Genomic DNA, 13,498 nt, shown 5'->3' on the forward strand with positions numbered 1-13,498 from the left:
ATCGTTCAGTCATTAGAGGTGCGCCAATTGAGAAAACTGCATGTTTCTGCATTAGAATATAGTCCTGAACGAATATGGGAATTATCATTCATTTTTACACGCCGCCTTTGTCAAAATGGGGTACCTTGATACAAGAGCATTTTCGCCAAAATATATTTTTTAGTTTCAAACGGATGGGGGTGGGGAGCAGGGCTAGGGAGGCCTTAGGACCCAGGTGGGGCATTCTCCAACAAAGAAGGTCCGGCATGTTTTGTTGTGTGGCGGAGGAATACGCAACCCTGCTATCATCTTTTTGCGGAACGTAGTAATGTTGGTCAAAGGGAGGAGCAAGCAACAGTGGAGAATCTAGGACAGCTAACTATTCTTCAACGTCAGCAGGTACTGTACGTACCGTTCCTCTTTCAAACATCTCTTTTGCAACAATAAAGACTAGATATGTGCTCCATTTTTAATTGGAATGGTTGGGAAGCCGGTTCTACACTGTACACCACAGAGCAGGGCATGACGAAAGAGGAGATTTGGGATCGGTTTAGAAAGAGCAGCTTACCTCTCCCACAAGTGGAGCATTCTTGTAACGTACTGTCGAAGGCATTCACAGCCGGATTCAACTGGTTCTGGTGGGTTTTCCGGGCTGCGTGGCCGTGGTCTGGTAGATCTTGCTCCTAACGTTTCGCCTGCATCTGTGGCTGGCATCTTCAGAGGTGTATCACAGAGGGAAGTCTGTTACACCCTGTGTCCAGATACACCTCTGAAGATGCCAGCCACAGATGCAGGCGAAACGTTAGGAACAAGATCTACCAGACCACGGCCACACAGCCCGGAAAACCCACCACAACCATTCTTGTAATCTTCGGATTCTGGCCCATCCCTGCTGGGGACCAGTTGCCCCCCCCCCCCCCGCCCCCCAATCCCATTTCAGAAGACAAGAGCCGACTCTGATTTGCAGAGGTAAGATATTCTTTAATCACTTATTGCTTAAATTAATAAAACTCTATACGGCCAATAACTGCTTTCCGGAGGAATGTGTCTTTGCATTTCATACAGGTCGAGGACAGAACCTCTAATATGTACTAGTGAATGATACAATTGATCTGTTTAGGGCTGGTAGCTCAAAGGAAAGGCCCTGGTGTCTCAGCGTTCTTCCTGGTCCCCAGGGGGGAAGGAGTTAAAACTTGTGGGTGAAGAATTACCAGGCTGTGTCTCAAGAGTTTGCCCACTCGATTCCCTTCCTCTGCATAGTCAACTGACTTTGATCCATGGGGATACCACAATGCCCAACATAACCTTTTCAGTGATCAGAAAGAACCCTCTCTTCCACCTTTCACCCACGGAAAGTGGTCAGATGCAACCAATTAGCTCCACCCTGATGTTGAAAAGTTCCATTTTCCCCTCTCAGTCCCACCCCTAAGAAGCCAAACTCCACACCCCGTGTCTCGGGATTTCTTTACAGGAGAGAAAGGGGGCAGTATAAATCTAAACTCTTCTTGTTCTGTTAGGGTAAATCAAATCCTGGACCCTGGTCCCAGACTTGCCTGCACTCATTTCCCTCTGCAGGCCGCATCGCTTCAGCTACATCCTCACATCACTGGATATCAGGCTGTCGCTGTGTCAGGTGCACACACCAGCTATAAATCCCAACAATACTTCAAGATCCAGTGATACGTGAACATCAGCTCGGCCTATTGGAGGACCAGATGCTTCATATCACGGGCCTAAAGAAAACCCCCGAATTATATGATCCAGTGATACATGAACCTCAGCTCGGCCTATTGGAGGACCAGATGCTTCATATCACGGGCCTAAAGAAAACCCCCGAATTATATGATCCAGTGATACGTGAACATCAGCTCGGCCTATTGGAGGACCAGATGCTTCATATCACGGGCCTAAAGAAAACCCCCGAATTATATGATCCAGTGATACGTGAACATCAGCTCGGCCTATTGGAGGACCAGATGCTCCACATCAAGGGCCTAAAGAAAACCCCCAACTTATATGATAATTCGAGAGGCGAGTGTTGCGCATTTCACCCAGACCCCAAACAGATTCACAAGCGACGGAGGCAAAATCCCGGGAGCTGGCTGAGATTGTCGGCTGTGCCCCATAACAACAGCAACGTGTAGCGCCTTCTGTTTTGCCATCGCAGGGTGCCGGCGTTCTCAGACGGGGGGGAAAAGCACCATTGGGTTTATTGATCAGAAAGGAGATGTGCGCAGGCCCCGTGTTTTTCAAAATTAATGCTGATAAGTGCATGGCCCAGTTCACAGCTGGATACAACCGCATCCTCCAGATATTAGGAAGTTTCCGATTTGACGGAGTGAGAGCGGGGGAGGTCTTTTCACTGAGCAAGTCAGGAGGTCGTAGCAGCAGCAGCGGCTTCTGCATTTCCTTAAAACTCTGGTCAGAATCCCCCTTTCCTCCCTCTTTGTCGGCTGGCTACTTCCCAGCCTGCTTTTGGCTGTCCAGCTCCTTCAACCACTTGACGGTGTGGTCCCGACTGTCTTCCCAGCTGTAGAGCGGCCGATAGCCGAACTGCCGCTGGGCCTTGTCGGTCTGGACCGTGAAGGTGGTGCTGACCACTCTCAGGGTGTAGGGGTTGAGGAGCGGTGTGTAGGTGTGGATCGGCTTCAGCAGCCATTGCAAGAGGCTGTTGACCCACGCCAGGCAGTACAGGAGCCAGAAGGGTATGAGGGGCCGGGAGCCCAGGAGGCGGAAGTTGCAGGGCCCCAGCAATTCCATGTTGAAGTCCTCATAGCTTTTGTAAGGGGAGTCGTCGTAGCAAAAATAGATCTGGCCCCCGACGGCCAAGGGGTTCTCCTGCATCTTTTGGGCGGCCAGCAAATGCATCCAAGCCACGTTGCCTGAATGAGGGGCGGAGAGAATACGGAAGGATGAGAACATAAGAACATAAGAACAAGCCAGCTGGATCAGACCAGAGTCCATCTAGTCCAATTGGCCATGCTGACAGAGGCTGATGGGAATTGTAGTTCCTGAACATCTGGAGAGCTGCAGGTTCCCTACCCCTGATCTAGTCCAGCTCTCTGCTACTCTCAGTGGCCCACCAGGTGCCTTTGGGAGCTCACGTGCAGGATGTGAAAGCAATGGCCTTCTGCGGCTGTTGCTCCCGAGCACCTGGTCTGTTAAGGCATTTGCAATCTCAGATCAAAGAGGATCAAGATTGGTAGCCATAAATCGACTTCTCCTCCATAAATCTGTCCAAGCCCCTTTTTTAAAGAGCTATCAGGTTGAAAGTGGCCATCACCACCTCCTGTGGCAGCATATTCCAAACACCAATCACACGTTGTGTGAAGAAGTGTTTCCTTTTATTAGTCCTAATTCTTCCCCCCAGCATTTTCAATGAATGCCCCCTGGTTTTAGTATTGTGAAAAAGAGAGAAAAATTTTCTATCCCATGTACAATTTTATAGACTTCAATCATATCCCCCCTCAGCCGTCTCCTCTCCAAACTAAAGAGTCCCAAACGCTGCAGCCTCTCCTCATAAGGAAGGTTCTCCAGTCCCTCAATCATCCTCGTTGCCCTTCTCTGCACTTTTTCAATCTCTTCAATATCCTTTTTGAGATGTGGCGACCAGAATTTGAGATGTGGCGACCAGAATGAGGAACAAGGTTAAGCTACAGAATGAGATCGGAGGAATCCTCCTTGTTTTTCTGTATTGGAGGGACGCATCCGCCCCATACTTGGACCCGGTTTCACCCCAGAATGTAGGGCAGAAGCAAAATACGCTTATCTCCTCCCTGCCTCTTGGTGGTTTTCTGGTTAGGGTAGTTTGCCATCGTCTGCCTCTACGAAGCCACCCTGGACTTCTTTGGAGGTCTTACACCAAAATACTGACCAGGGTCAACCCTACGTAGCTTAGCAAACTGCGGTTCATCTTCTCCAATCCAGATGTGATCATTCCAGACCAGGAAAGCTTCAGTTTCCAGTCTTCACATGAAAAGGAGGGGACTCTTCAAGGTCTTCCTTGCTACAAACTGTGATTCATTCTTACCCGATGCTTCCAAGAACATCTGAACTCCCCAGCTGTGTGCCTGAAAGTATGCATAAGTATGCATAAATCCAAGCATGCAACCAGGAGGTTAAGAGCTCGTGTATCTAATCTGGAGGAACCGGGTTTGATTCCCCGCTCTGCCGCTTGAGCTGTGGAGGCTTATCTGGGGAATTGAGATTAGCCTGTGCAGTCACACACACGCCAGCTGGGTGACCTTGGGCTAGTCACAGCTTCTCGGAGCTCTCTCAGCCCCACCTACCTCACAGGGTGTTTGTTGTGAGGGGGGAAGGGCAAGGAGATTGTCAGCCCCTTTGAGTCTCCTTCAGGAGAGAAAGGGGGGATATAAATTCTTCTTCCTCTTCTTCCTCTTCTTCCTCCTCCTCCCCCCCCCCTCCTCCTCCTGGGTCTCCTAAGGCCCTTTCCGCACATGCGGAATAATTCACTTTCAATCCACTTTCAGTGCACTTTGCAGCTGGACTTTACTGTGCGGAAGAGCAAAATCCCCTTGCAAACAATTGTGGAAATTGACTGAAATTGCATTATTCTGCATGTGCGGAAGGGGCCTAAGGGAACCAAAATCTCCCTCCTCTTGCCTTTCCAGAACCTTCTGCATGAGTTTCCACTGAATGCTGAGGGTCAGGAATGAGTCAAAAGAAGTCTGTCAGTGCGTGCGTACAGAGGTCCACATGAACTCACCCACGTAGACTCTGCCGTGCTCGATAGAGGCCGGGATGGTGCGGATCATGCAACGTTTCGTGGCCAGCCCTTTCTCGAAGAACTGCTTCATCAGAGGATGTTCCTCCCCGTAGATGCCTGTCGGCCGAAGGGCACACGTGGCCAGTTTCCTCCCACCCTGGATCTGGCACAGGAAGAAGAAGAAGAAGAAGAGAAGAGTTTGGATTTATATCCCCCCCTTTTTTTCCTGTAAGGAGACTCAAGGTGGCTTAAAAGCTCCTTCCTCTCCCCACAACAGACACCTGGTGAGGCAGGTGGGGCTGAGAGAGTTCTGAGAGAACTGTGACTGGCCCAAAGTCACCCAGCAGGAAGGTAGGAGTGCGGAAACACATCTGGTTCCCCAGGTAAGCCTCCACAGCTCAAGTGGCAGAGTGGGGAATCAAACCCAGTTCTCCGGATTAGAGCGCACCTAAACTCCTCTTCTTCTTCTACTATCAGGTCCTTTTAGCCGTAGATGTGGGGGAGTAGATGCGCCAAGCAGATGCTCAACCCCTGAGCCATCGCCCCATGCTCGAGCTGGCAGATCTCCCTCTCTCACCCACATGTACGGAGAACAAGAGCTGTCAATAACAGGTGTTCTGACCTCCAACCACCTGGCCTGGCTATGCAAAGAGAGAGGGTTAAACCCTGCTCTGTGGTATGCAGTTGCATCAGCCGTCTTTGGCAATATCAGAATATGCATCGCTGTGTTTACCCTGTTTGTTTAGAGAGGCCACTGGTTTCCATGAAACCTCCTTGTGTTTTTCATGGCCTGACGGTCCGAATGCATGCCGGTCCCACACACACCCCATACCCCAACAAGGATCTACAATCTGAAAAGGCACTGCACACATTCCAAGAAGAAGAAGAAGAAGAAGAAGAAGAAGAAGAAGAAGAAGAAGAAGAAGAAGAAGAAGAAGAAGAAGAAGAAGAAGAAGAAGAAGAGGAGGAGGAGGAGGAGGAGGAGGAGGAGGAGGAAGAAGAGTTTGGATTTATATCCCCCCTTTCTCTCCTGTAGGAGACTCAAAGGGGCTGACAATCCTTGCCACCGCAGCCTGCTCACAAGCAAACACCCTGTGAGGTGGGGCCAGAGAGGAGCTCCGAGAAGCTGTGACTAGCCCAAGGTCACCCAGCTGACGTGTGTGGGAGTTCACAGGCTAATCTGAATTCCCCAGATAAGCCTTCACAGCTCGAAGCTGACAGGCTGGGGAATCAAACCCAGTTTCCTCAAGATTAGATGCTACTTGAGGCTCTTAACCTCCTACAGCCACTGCTGCTCCTAGAAGAAGAAGATGAAGAAGAAGAGAAAAAGAAAGAAGAGAAAGAAGAAAGAAAGAAGAGAGAAGAAAGAAGAAAGAAGAAGAAGAAGAAGAAGAAGAAGAAGAAGAATTTGTATTTATATCCCACCTTTCTCTCAAAGGGGCTTGCAATCTCCTCGCCCTTCCCCCCCTCACAACAAACACCCTGTGAGGTGGGTGAGACTAGAGAGGCTTTGAAAGAACTATGGCTGACACAGAGATGCCTGCTGGCAGGCGTCTGAGTGTACTGGCTAATCACCGGTCACCAGATAATGCTGCTGCCACTCTCCCGAATGGTGGAGAGTGAGGAATCAGGCTTGGTTCTCAGATTGGAATCCAGATGGCTCCTAGAAGCCACTGTACTTACACCTGCACTGGCGAGACTCTAGGCCATAGTGGGGCTGTTCAATACCACCAGGGGGGGCACTTATAAGGTGCCCCGAACCTTGCCCCAATTTAACCCTCCATCAGAGGAGTGTCCGGCTTACCGGCCGCCCGTTGGCTTCAATGATGAGCTTCTCAGCCATGGCCTTGCTAGCGGGGTAGGGCTCCTTGTTAATGACATCATAGTTGGTGTCTTCGTTTTTCCTGCAACAAAGTGTAAAACACACACACACGCGCGCACTAGGATCAGAACCCGCTTTCTCAAAGGTGCAAGTAAAACCCCCAAATCCTCCTTGTAAGATGGTTTATTTTCCTCAGTTTCAAGAAAGAAAATAAGACAAAACGAGCAGAAAAATAGATCTTATCTTGATAGCAATTGTGGGCAGGGAGAGAACCAGCTAAGTTCTCCAAATAACGTTCTACAAAACGTTCAACAGATTGTACAGCTTTTTAATATACGTCAATTCTAACAAAGAGCTAATGTGATATCGGAGACAACAATAGTACGTGTTTGCTGATAACAATTTGTAAAATTATAGCTTGCAACACAATAATTCCCCTTTAGGGGATTTTTAAGTTACGGGACGCCATCTGTATTTTTATCTGTATTTTATTGTATTTATTATAATGGAAAGGTTATAATTTGAGCGCTGCTATTAAATTTAAGGACAAGTACTGTTGGTACGGAATTATTATGGTTTACTGTTTATATTTCTGTTGTGAACCGCCCTGAGCCCTCCAGGGGAGGGCAGTATATAAGCCTAATAAATGAATGAATGAATGAATGAATAAATGAATGAATAAATGAATGGATGAATTTTAATAATAGCCAGGGTTTCATTCAACTCCAGTGTAGTGCCTGGGTAGGAAAATGCAGAAGAGACTAATGGAGCCTGAGGCAGTACCCGATGTGGGACTGACAGAACCCAGGAGACATAAAGGAGAGCCTGCTGGGATCAGACCCCAGAGTCCCATCCCCTGGTCCAGCCACTCTGCTACTCACAGTGGCCCACCAGGTGCCTTTGGGAGCTCACATGCAGGATGTGAAAGCAATGGCCTTCTGCTGCTGCTGCTCCTGCCATACAGGCACTTCAGTGCCACTTCAAAACATACGTGCAATCCTCCGAATCAAAGGAGGGATCCAGGTTGGTAGCCAAAGATCGACTTCTCCTCCATAAAGCTATCCAAAGCTAAATTCTGCCCAGGGCCCCACATCTAGAGGCCCAAATCTGCCTATCACCCCATCCCTATGGAGAAGTAGTAGTAGTAGAACAACAGCTTCACCTGCCCTGCTTGGGGCTCCCATGTACCTTGCGTGAGATCTTGGCCACTCTTTGGTCAGGCCCCACGGGGTGACGGTGGGTGAGACTCTGAGTCCCCATCCTGGACTTTTGGCTTGGGTCCCAGGATCAATATGGCTGCCCCCGACTAACGTGCTTTTTAATTCTAAGCAGAGCTAAGACTAAGCATGGAAGTTTTTAGCCACACTTTGACCTGATTTAGCAGATGCAAATGAGTGACAGCCAGAGGTCCCCTCCCGGCCCTTACCAAATTTTGCTGCAAGCTTAAATGCTTGGCAACTTCAGCATTTAAAAGAAAGAGAAGGGACATAAATGCAGGTGCTGTGGTTTTCCCGGACAGGCTGTGGCCGTTCCAGCGACATTCTCCTCCTGAAGCGTTTTCGCCTGCATCTGTGGCTGGCATCTTCAGAGGATCTGATAGTAGATGCCAGCCACAGATGCCAAACTCAGAAGAATCACAATGCTAGAACCTAACCTACCGACGCCAATGAAGCTTCCACAACACTATCGGTCGACGTGAAAGCCAGAACAATACAGGGACATACATGTTTTAAATCAATACAGCACTGCCCCATAGGTTTACAGTTGCCCACGAGTGCCCCCTGTAGCCTTTAAAGAATCCTACCTGCCGCAAAAGGTCAGCCATGGGAGTTTACCCGCTTTACTATATTACTGCTGTTTGTCATGGCATTTGTTAGAGGCCCGGGGAGCAGGTGACTTCCACCTTGAGCGAGCTTACCACCACTTGAGAATAGGGAAGGGGTGAGGCCGGGGAAACAATGGCATTACCTGCACTTCTCATTCTTTGCACTAGGTTTTTTTTTCCCCTCCTTGGCAGAAGCGAGAAAACGTCACTGTCGTGGCCAGACCAGATGATTTCCTTTTTGATTCTCGGGCTCTTAGGCCACCCTTATCAAGTGCCAACTATAGGGGATGAGGTAGGGGCAGACTTAAGGAACCCTAGCCCGGCACTCTAGCCCCTATGCCAGCGTGGGCGTGAAGTGGATTTAGAAACAGAGTGGATTCTGTCTGGAGGAGCGGGTTTTGATTCCCCACTCCTCCCACCTGAGTAGCAGAGGCTTGGCACTTGTTGGAGGCCAGGTGGTTTTCAACACTCCTACATTTCTGTTGGGTGTGACCCCAGCAGGCAAGTCACAGATACTCTCTGAACTCTCTCAGTCCACCTCACCTCCACATGAGGTGTCTGTTATTTATGTATGGACTACTGGGGTGTTGCATGGACTACAGATGTTATGGACTACAGGAGCAGCAGTGGCGAAGGAGGGATTAAGAACCGCTCGTATCGAAATCCTGGAGGAACCAGGTTTGGGATTCCAAAAGCTCTGCTGCGCTGAGCTGTGGGAGCTTATCCTGGGGGAATTCAAGATTGGCCTGTGTAGACTCCCACACGCCAGCTGGGTGACCTTGGGGCTGATCACGAAGCCTTGAGGCCTCTCAGCCCCACCTACACCTCACCAGGGTGTTTGTTGTAGAAGGGGGAAGAGGCAGGGGTGTAAGCCCCTTTGAGTCTCACTACAAAGGAGAGAAGAGTCTCAAATCAAACTCTTCTTCTTCTTCTTCTTGTGGGGAGGAGGAAGGAGACTTATGGAGGCCACCTTGAGTCTCCTTTCAGGAGAGAAAGGTGGGGTATAAATCCAAACTCTTCTATGCCATGCCAGGTTGGGATAACATCCCATGTTAGACTTGCCCTGACATCCAACAGAGAAACTTATGGGCTACTTGTGTGCTTCTCAAAACAAAGTTTGGAAGTCACTGCGCTGTCCTCCCAAGCTGATAAGATTTACTCATGTCCAGGAAAGGCAGGCTGCTAAGCAGGTGGGCACAGGTGGGCACAGGTGGGCACAGGTGGGCACAGGTGGGCACAGGTGGGCCAGGTGCATAGCTGGGTTGGGGGGCAGTGAGAAGGGAGCTTGCCTCAAGTTCCTTGGTGGATGGATAAAAATGCAAGAGTCTGGATAGTCACACACAGGTGTCAAACTCGCAGCCCTCCAGATGTTATGGACTACACTTCCCATCATCCCCTGCCAGCACCGTGCTGGCAGTGGATGACTAAGGGAACTATGATCCATGGCATCTGGAGAGGAACTGCTGTAGACAACATTACTAAATGTCAGCGAGGATTGGGCCAATGCCTGTAGAAGGGTCTCCCCTTAACATTTGGGCCCCGAGCTTCCATGGTGCTGTTGTAAACCCAGGTGCACTGGAGTTCCCTTGCGTCCATGCCGCGCTTCAGCGAAATCACGTTCATGGGTTCCTGCACCAATGTGGAAACTCTTGCAGGGATGATGGAGAAATGTAAAAGACACACAAATCACACACCTACAGGCTTTTCTTTACACAATCAGAGGTGGGATCCAGCAGGTTCTCACCAGTTCCCGAGAGTGGGTTACTAATTTATTTGTATTATTGCCCGAGAGGAGTTACTAATTTAAGGTCCAGCTTTTTTCATCTCCGCCCTACGCCTCCCCGAGGGAGGTGTACTGCAACACTTTGAGCGATGAAGGTTCCATATGCAATGGCGACTAATAATGTCACTCCTTGAACTGGGTTAATCCCCTTTCCCAGGTCCTGCAATTCCATGGATTCCTCAGCCTTCATTACCTTCTATCTCACCAGTCTGCAATATCAAAGAACCTGTAAGGTTTCACCATTGCTGTGTTCAGATTTGTGCCAGGTTGGGGCATTTTTTCTATGAAATGTGATGATGATTTAGAAATGACCTGGTGCAAAAAAAAAAAAAATTGAGGGTTGTGGTGGGAGTGAAACACTTGTGGGGGGGCATCCAACTCAGGAGTTTTTGCCAGGGCTCAAAAGGTTGCCCTAGGATGCGCCTCTGCCCCACTTAGCTGAGGGAGGGGCTGAGGAACCTGTTGCCTAAAAATTTTTGGATGCCGCTGCACAATCCCGTGCTGGAAGCAAAACCAAGGCACGAGTAGCAGCTGTCCCTGCAGAACGCTCTCCAATTGTTACAGAGAAACTCCCACCATGGCTTGTTATTAGGCCGAGAATTGATCTCAGCCAGCTTGAGACATTCTTGGCAAATGGAGCAATTCTTGGGTCTGTTTCAGCATAGCTAAGTATTCTGATTTGACTAGCCACAGAGCGGGCAGAGAAGCTGCTAAGCGACGCACACAACTAATATCTTCGTGTCCTGTTCTGTCTTGCCCGGGCTTACTGCAAGAAGCAAATACTCAGAATTTCACTAGAGACAACTTTTAACTTTCCAGGACCAGGCTTTTCAAAGAGAACAAGGCTGAGAGTTTCAACACATGCACGCTCGTACGCTGTGGCAGCAGACACAAGGGAATGCACATTTCTCCGTATGGCAGCTTGCAGGTGGGAGGAGTGGGAGTGGGGAGGAATCCACTGAGTTTCAGTTTCCAGAGGTGCTTAGGGGAGGTCTGAGATTTCCTACAAGGCGAAGAAGAAGAAAGAAGAAAGAAAGAAAGAAGAAGAAGAAAGAAAGAAGAAGAAGAAGAAGAAGAAGAGAAGAAGAAGAAGAAGAAGAAGAAGAAGAAGAAGAGAAGAAGAGAAGAGAAGAAGAAGAAGAGAAGAAGAAGAAAGAAGAAGAGAAGAAGAAGAAGAAGAAGAAAGAAGAAGAAGAAGAAGAGAAGAAGAAGAAGAAGAGAAGGAAGAGAAGGAAGAAGAGAAGAGAAGAGAAGAGAAGAAGGAGTTAGTTTATATTCCCCTCTCTCCTGTAGGGAGACTCAAAGGGAGCTTACAAGTTCCTTTCCCTTCCCGGCTCTGCACAGCAAACACCCTGTGAAGTGGGTGGGGCTAGAGAGGAGGCTCAGGAGCCTTGACTGGCCCAAGGTCACTTGGCTGGCGTGTGTGTTGGAGTGTACAGGAGTGGCAAATCTAGAGAGAAGGGGAAGGGCCGAGGGAGGGCCCGAGGAGGATGACGACAACAACAAGAACAAGTGTTTGGGTTTTATACTTACCTTTCCTCTCTTGTAAGGGAGACTCAAGGTGGCCTACCAAGCTCCTTTCCCTTCCCCTCTCCCCACAACAGACACCTTGTGAGGTGCGTTGGAGGCTGAGAAGTTCGAGAAGAACCGTGATTATTCTTAAGGTCACCTAGCATGTGAGAATGCAAAGAAACACACCTGGTTCACCAGATAAGCCTCCGCCACTCAGGTGGAGGAGTGGGGAAGCGATTTACCCACATGGATGCCAAGATGCTGCACCTTTTGCAGGCTACTCCTCTTTCAGAGAAATCAGGACTTGTATCATTGGGCCTCCACTTCATAATAAGCATCAACAGAAACCGGCTATATCTCGGAGGAGAATCCAAACGAATTAAGGGCTGGCTGGCTCTTTTAAGACGTGTTCTCGCAGATGTTTTCGGCACATTAAACCACCTGACAAATGCTTTTGCTCCTCCCAGGACACATCTGGCATTGGTAAACAAAAGCAATAGCCTCAGCGTGGAAAGTATTCCAGTAACGCTTGGCTTTCTTTCGCCTGGATCCCCTTCATTAAACTCAAGAGGGGTTTTCCAAAGCCATAGGGGGACCGTGTTCCTACTTAACTTAACTGTAGAAAGGCTGCTAAGTTTTATAGCTGGGAGGAGGCCTTCAGCTGAGAAACGATGAAACAGGAAAAAGAAAGCCTAAATAATAGACAGCAAGAAGTCTTGAAAGGTTGTTGATTTCTAAGCACAGCCAGTTTTAGGAACACTGCAGGAGAGCTGCCTTTTGTGGGTTTTCGAGGCTGTCTGGCCGTGGTCTGGTAGTTTTTGCTCCTCACATGTTGCCCCGCATCTACGGCTGGCATCTTCAGAGGCAAGGCCACGTGGCAGTAAGGGTGGATTCTCTCCTGTGGCAGCACCATACACCCAGTCCCTATGGCTGCACAACCCAAGAAAGCCACCTAACTGTCAGTTGATTTTTTGGCCATGAAAGCCACTTCCTGCAGCTGGGAAGAAGAAGTTTGGATTTATACCCCACCTTTCTCCCCACCAAGGAGACTCAAGGTGGCTGACAACCTCCTTTCCCTTCCTCTCCCCACAACAGACACCTTGTGAGGTGGGTGGGGCTGAGAGAACCAGAGGGAGAAGGAGCTGTGAGGCTAGCTCAAGGTCACCCCTTGTAGGAATGTAGGAGTCTTGAAACACATCTAATGGTTCACTGCAGATGGCCTCCGCCACTCATTGGAGAGTGGAGTGGGGAATCAGAACCCGGTTCTCCCAGTTGGTAGAATCCACCTGCTGTTAAGCACTCTGCCCATGCTGGGAGAGGAGGGGAACTTAGAGGTGCCACCACTAGATGTTCCTTGTGCTCTTAATCTTAAGTTAGGACTCCAGTGAAAAAAAAGATGGACCTCGGCGAATAAGGTCTAATAAATAAACAGGAAAGGAGCATATTATATTCATATGTGGATAGAATGCAAAGTGGTGAAAAAAAGTTTTGGGAGAATATTTTGGAAATATGTAAGAACAGTTAGTAGAAGTAAAACTGATGTAAATAATGTGAGTTTACTAATTGTTGGGATATTAGATGATATAAAGAGTAGACAGAAGTCCTGGAATTTAATGTATGGGAAAATAATGATCAGAGCAGCACCGCGAATGTTGAGAGATTAGGCTGGAAAGATAACAAAAAAATGGACAGTTTCAAAGATAGATTTGGAATATATTTGGGAACAAGAGCACGAATTTAGAAATTTTGAGAGGACTGACAAAAAACACATTCACGGCAGAAAAAAATAGAAGATATTGCATGAAGCTATGGACATTATATAGAAAATGGTTTGGGAAGAAGCGGATTTAC

At 48.7% G+C, this 13,498-nt stretch overlaps 1 protein-coding gene across 1 annotated transcript in view; it reads right to left on the minus strand.

Moving 5' to 3' along the window:
• Positions 1–939: 939 nt before the first annotated feature.
• The window catches only part of HSD3B7 (hydroxy-delta-5-steroid dehydrogenase, 3 beta- and steroid delta-isomerase 7), a 43,738-nt gene continuing 31,179 nt past the window's right edge, over positions 940–13,498 (minus strand). Inside the window, exons 5-9 of the mRNA XM_048517043.1 lie at positions 10,658–10,672; positions 9,860–9,937; positions 6,510–6,609; positions 4,706–4,868; positions 940–2,861 (exon numbers count right to left, since the gene is read on the minus strand). Of these exons, the coding sequence (XP_048373000.1) occupies positions 2,437–2,861; positions 4,706–4,868; positions 6,510–6,609; positions 9,860–9,937; positions 10,658–10,672 (781 nt within the window). The 3' untranslated portion in view covers positions 940–2,436. The remainder of the gene's footprint in view (positions 2,862–4,705; positions 4,869–6,509; positions 6,610–9,859; positions 9,938–10,657; positions 10,673–13,498) is intronic.

Source organism: Sphaerodactylus townsendi, linkage group LG15 (genome assembly GCF_021028975.2).
Source record: "Sphaerodactylus townsendi isolate TG3544 linkage group LG15, MPM_Stown_v2.3, whole genome shotgun sequence".
In the NCBI taxonomy this organism is placed as follows: Eukaryota; Metazoa; Chordata; class Lepidosauria; order Squamata; family Sphaerodactylidae; genus Sphaerodactylus; species Sphaerodactylus townsendi.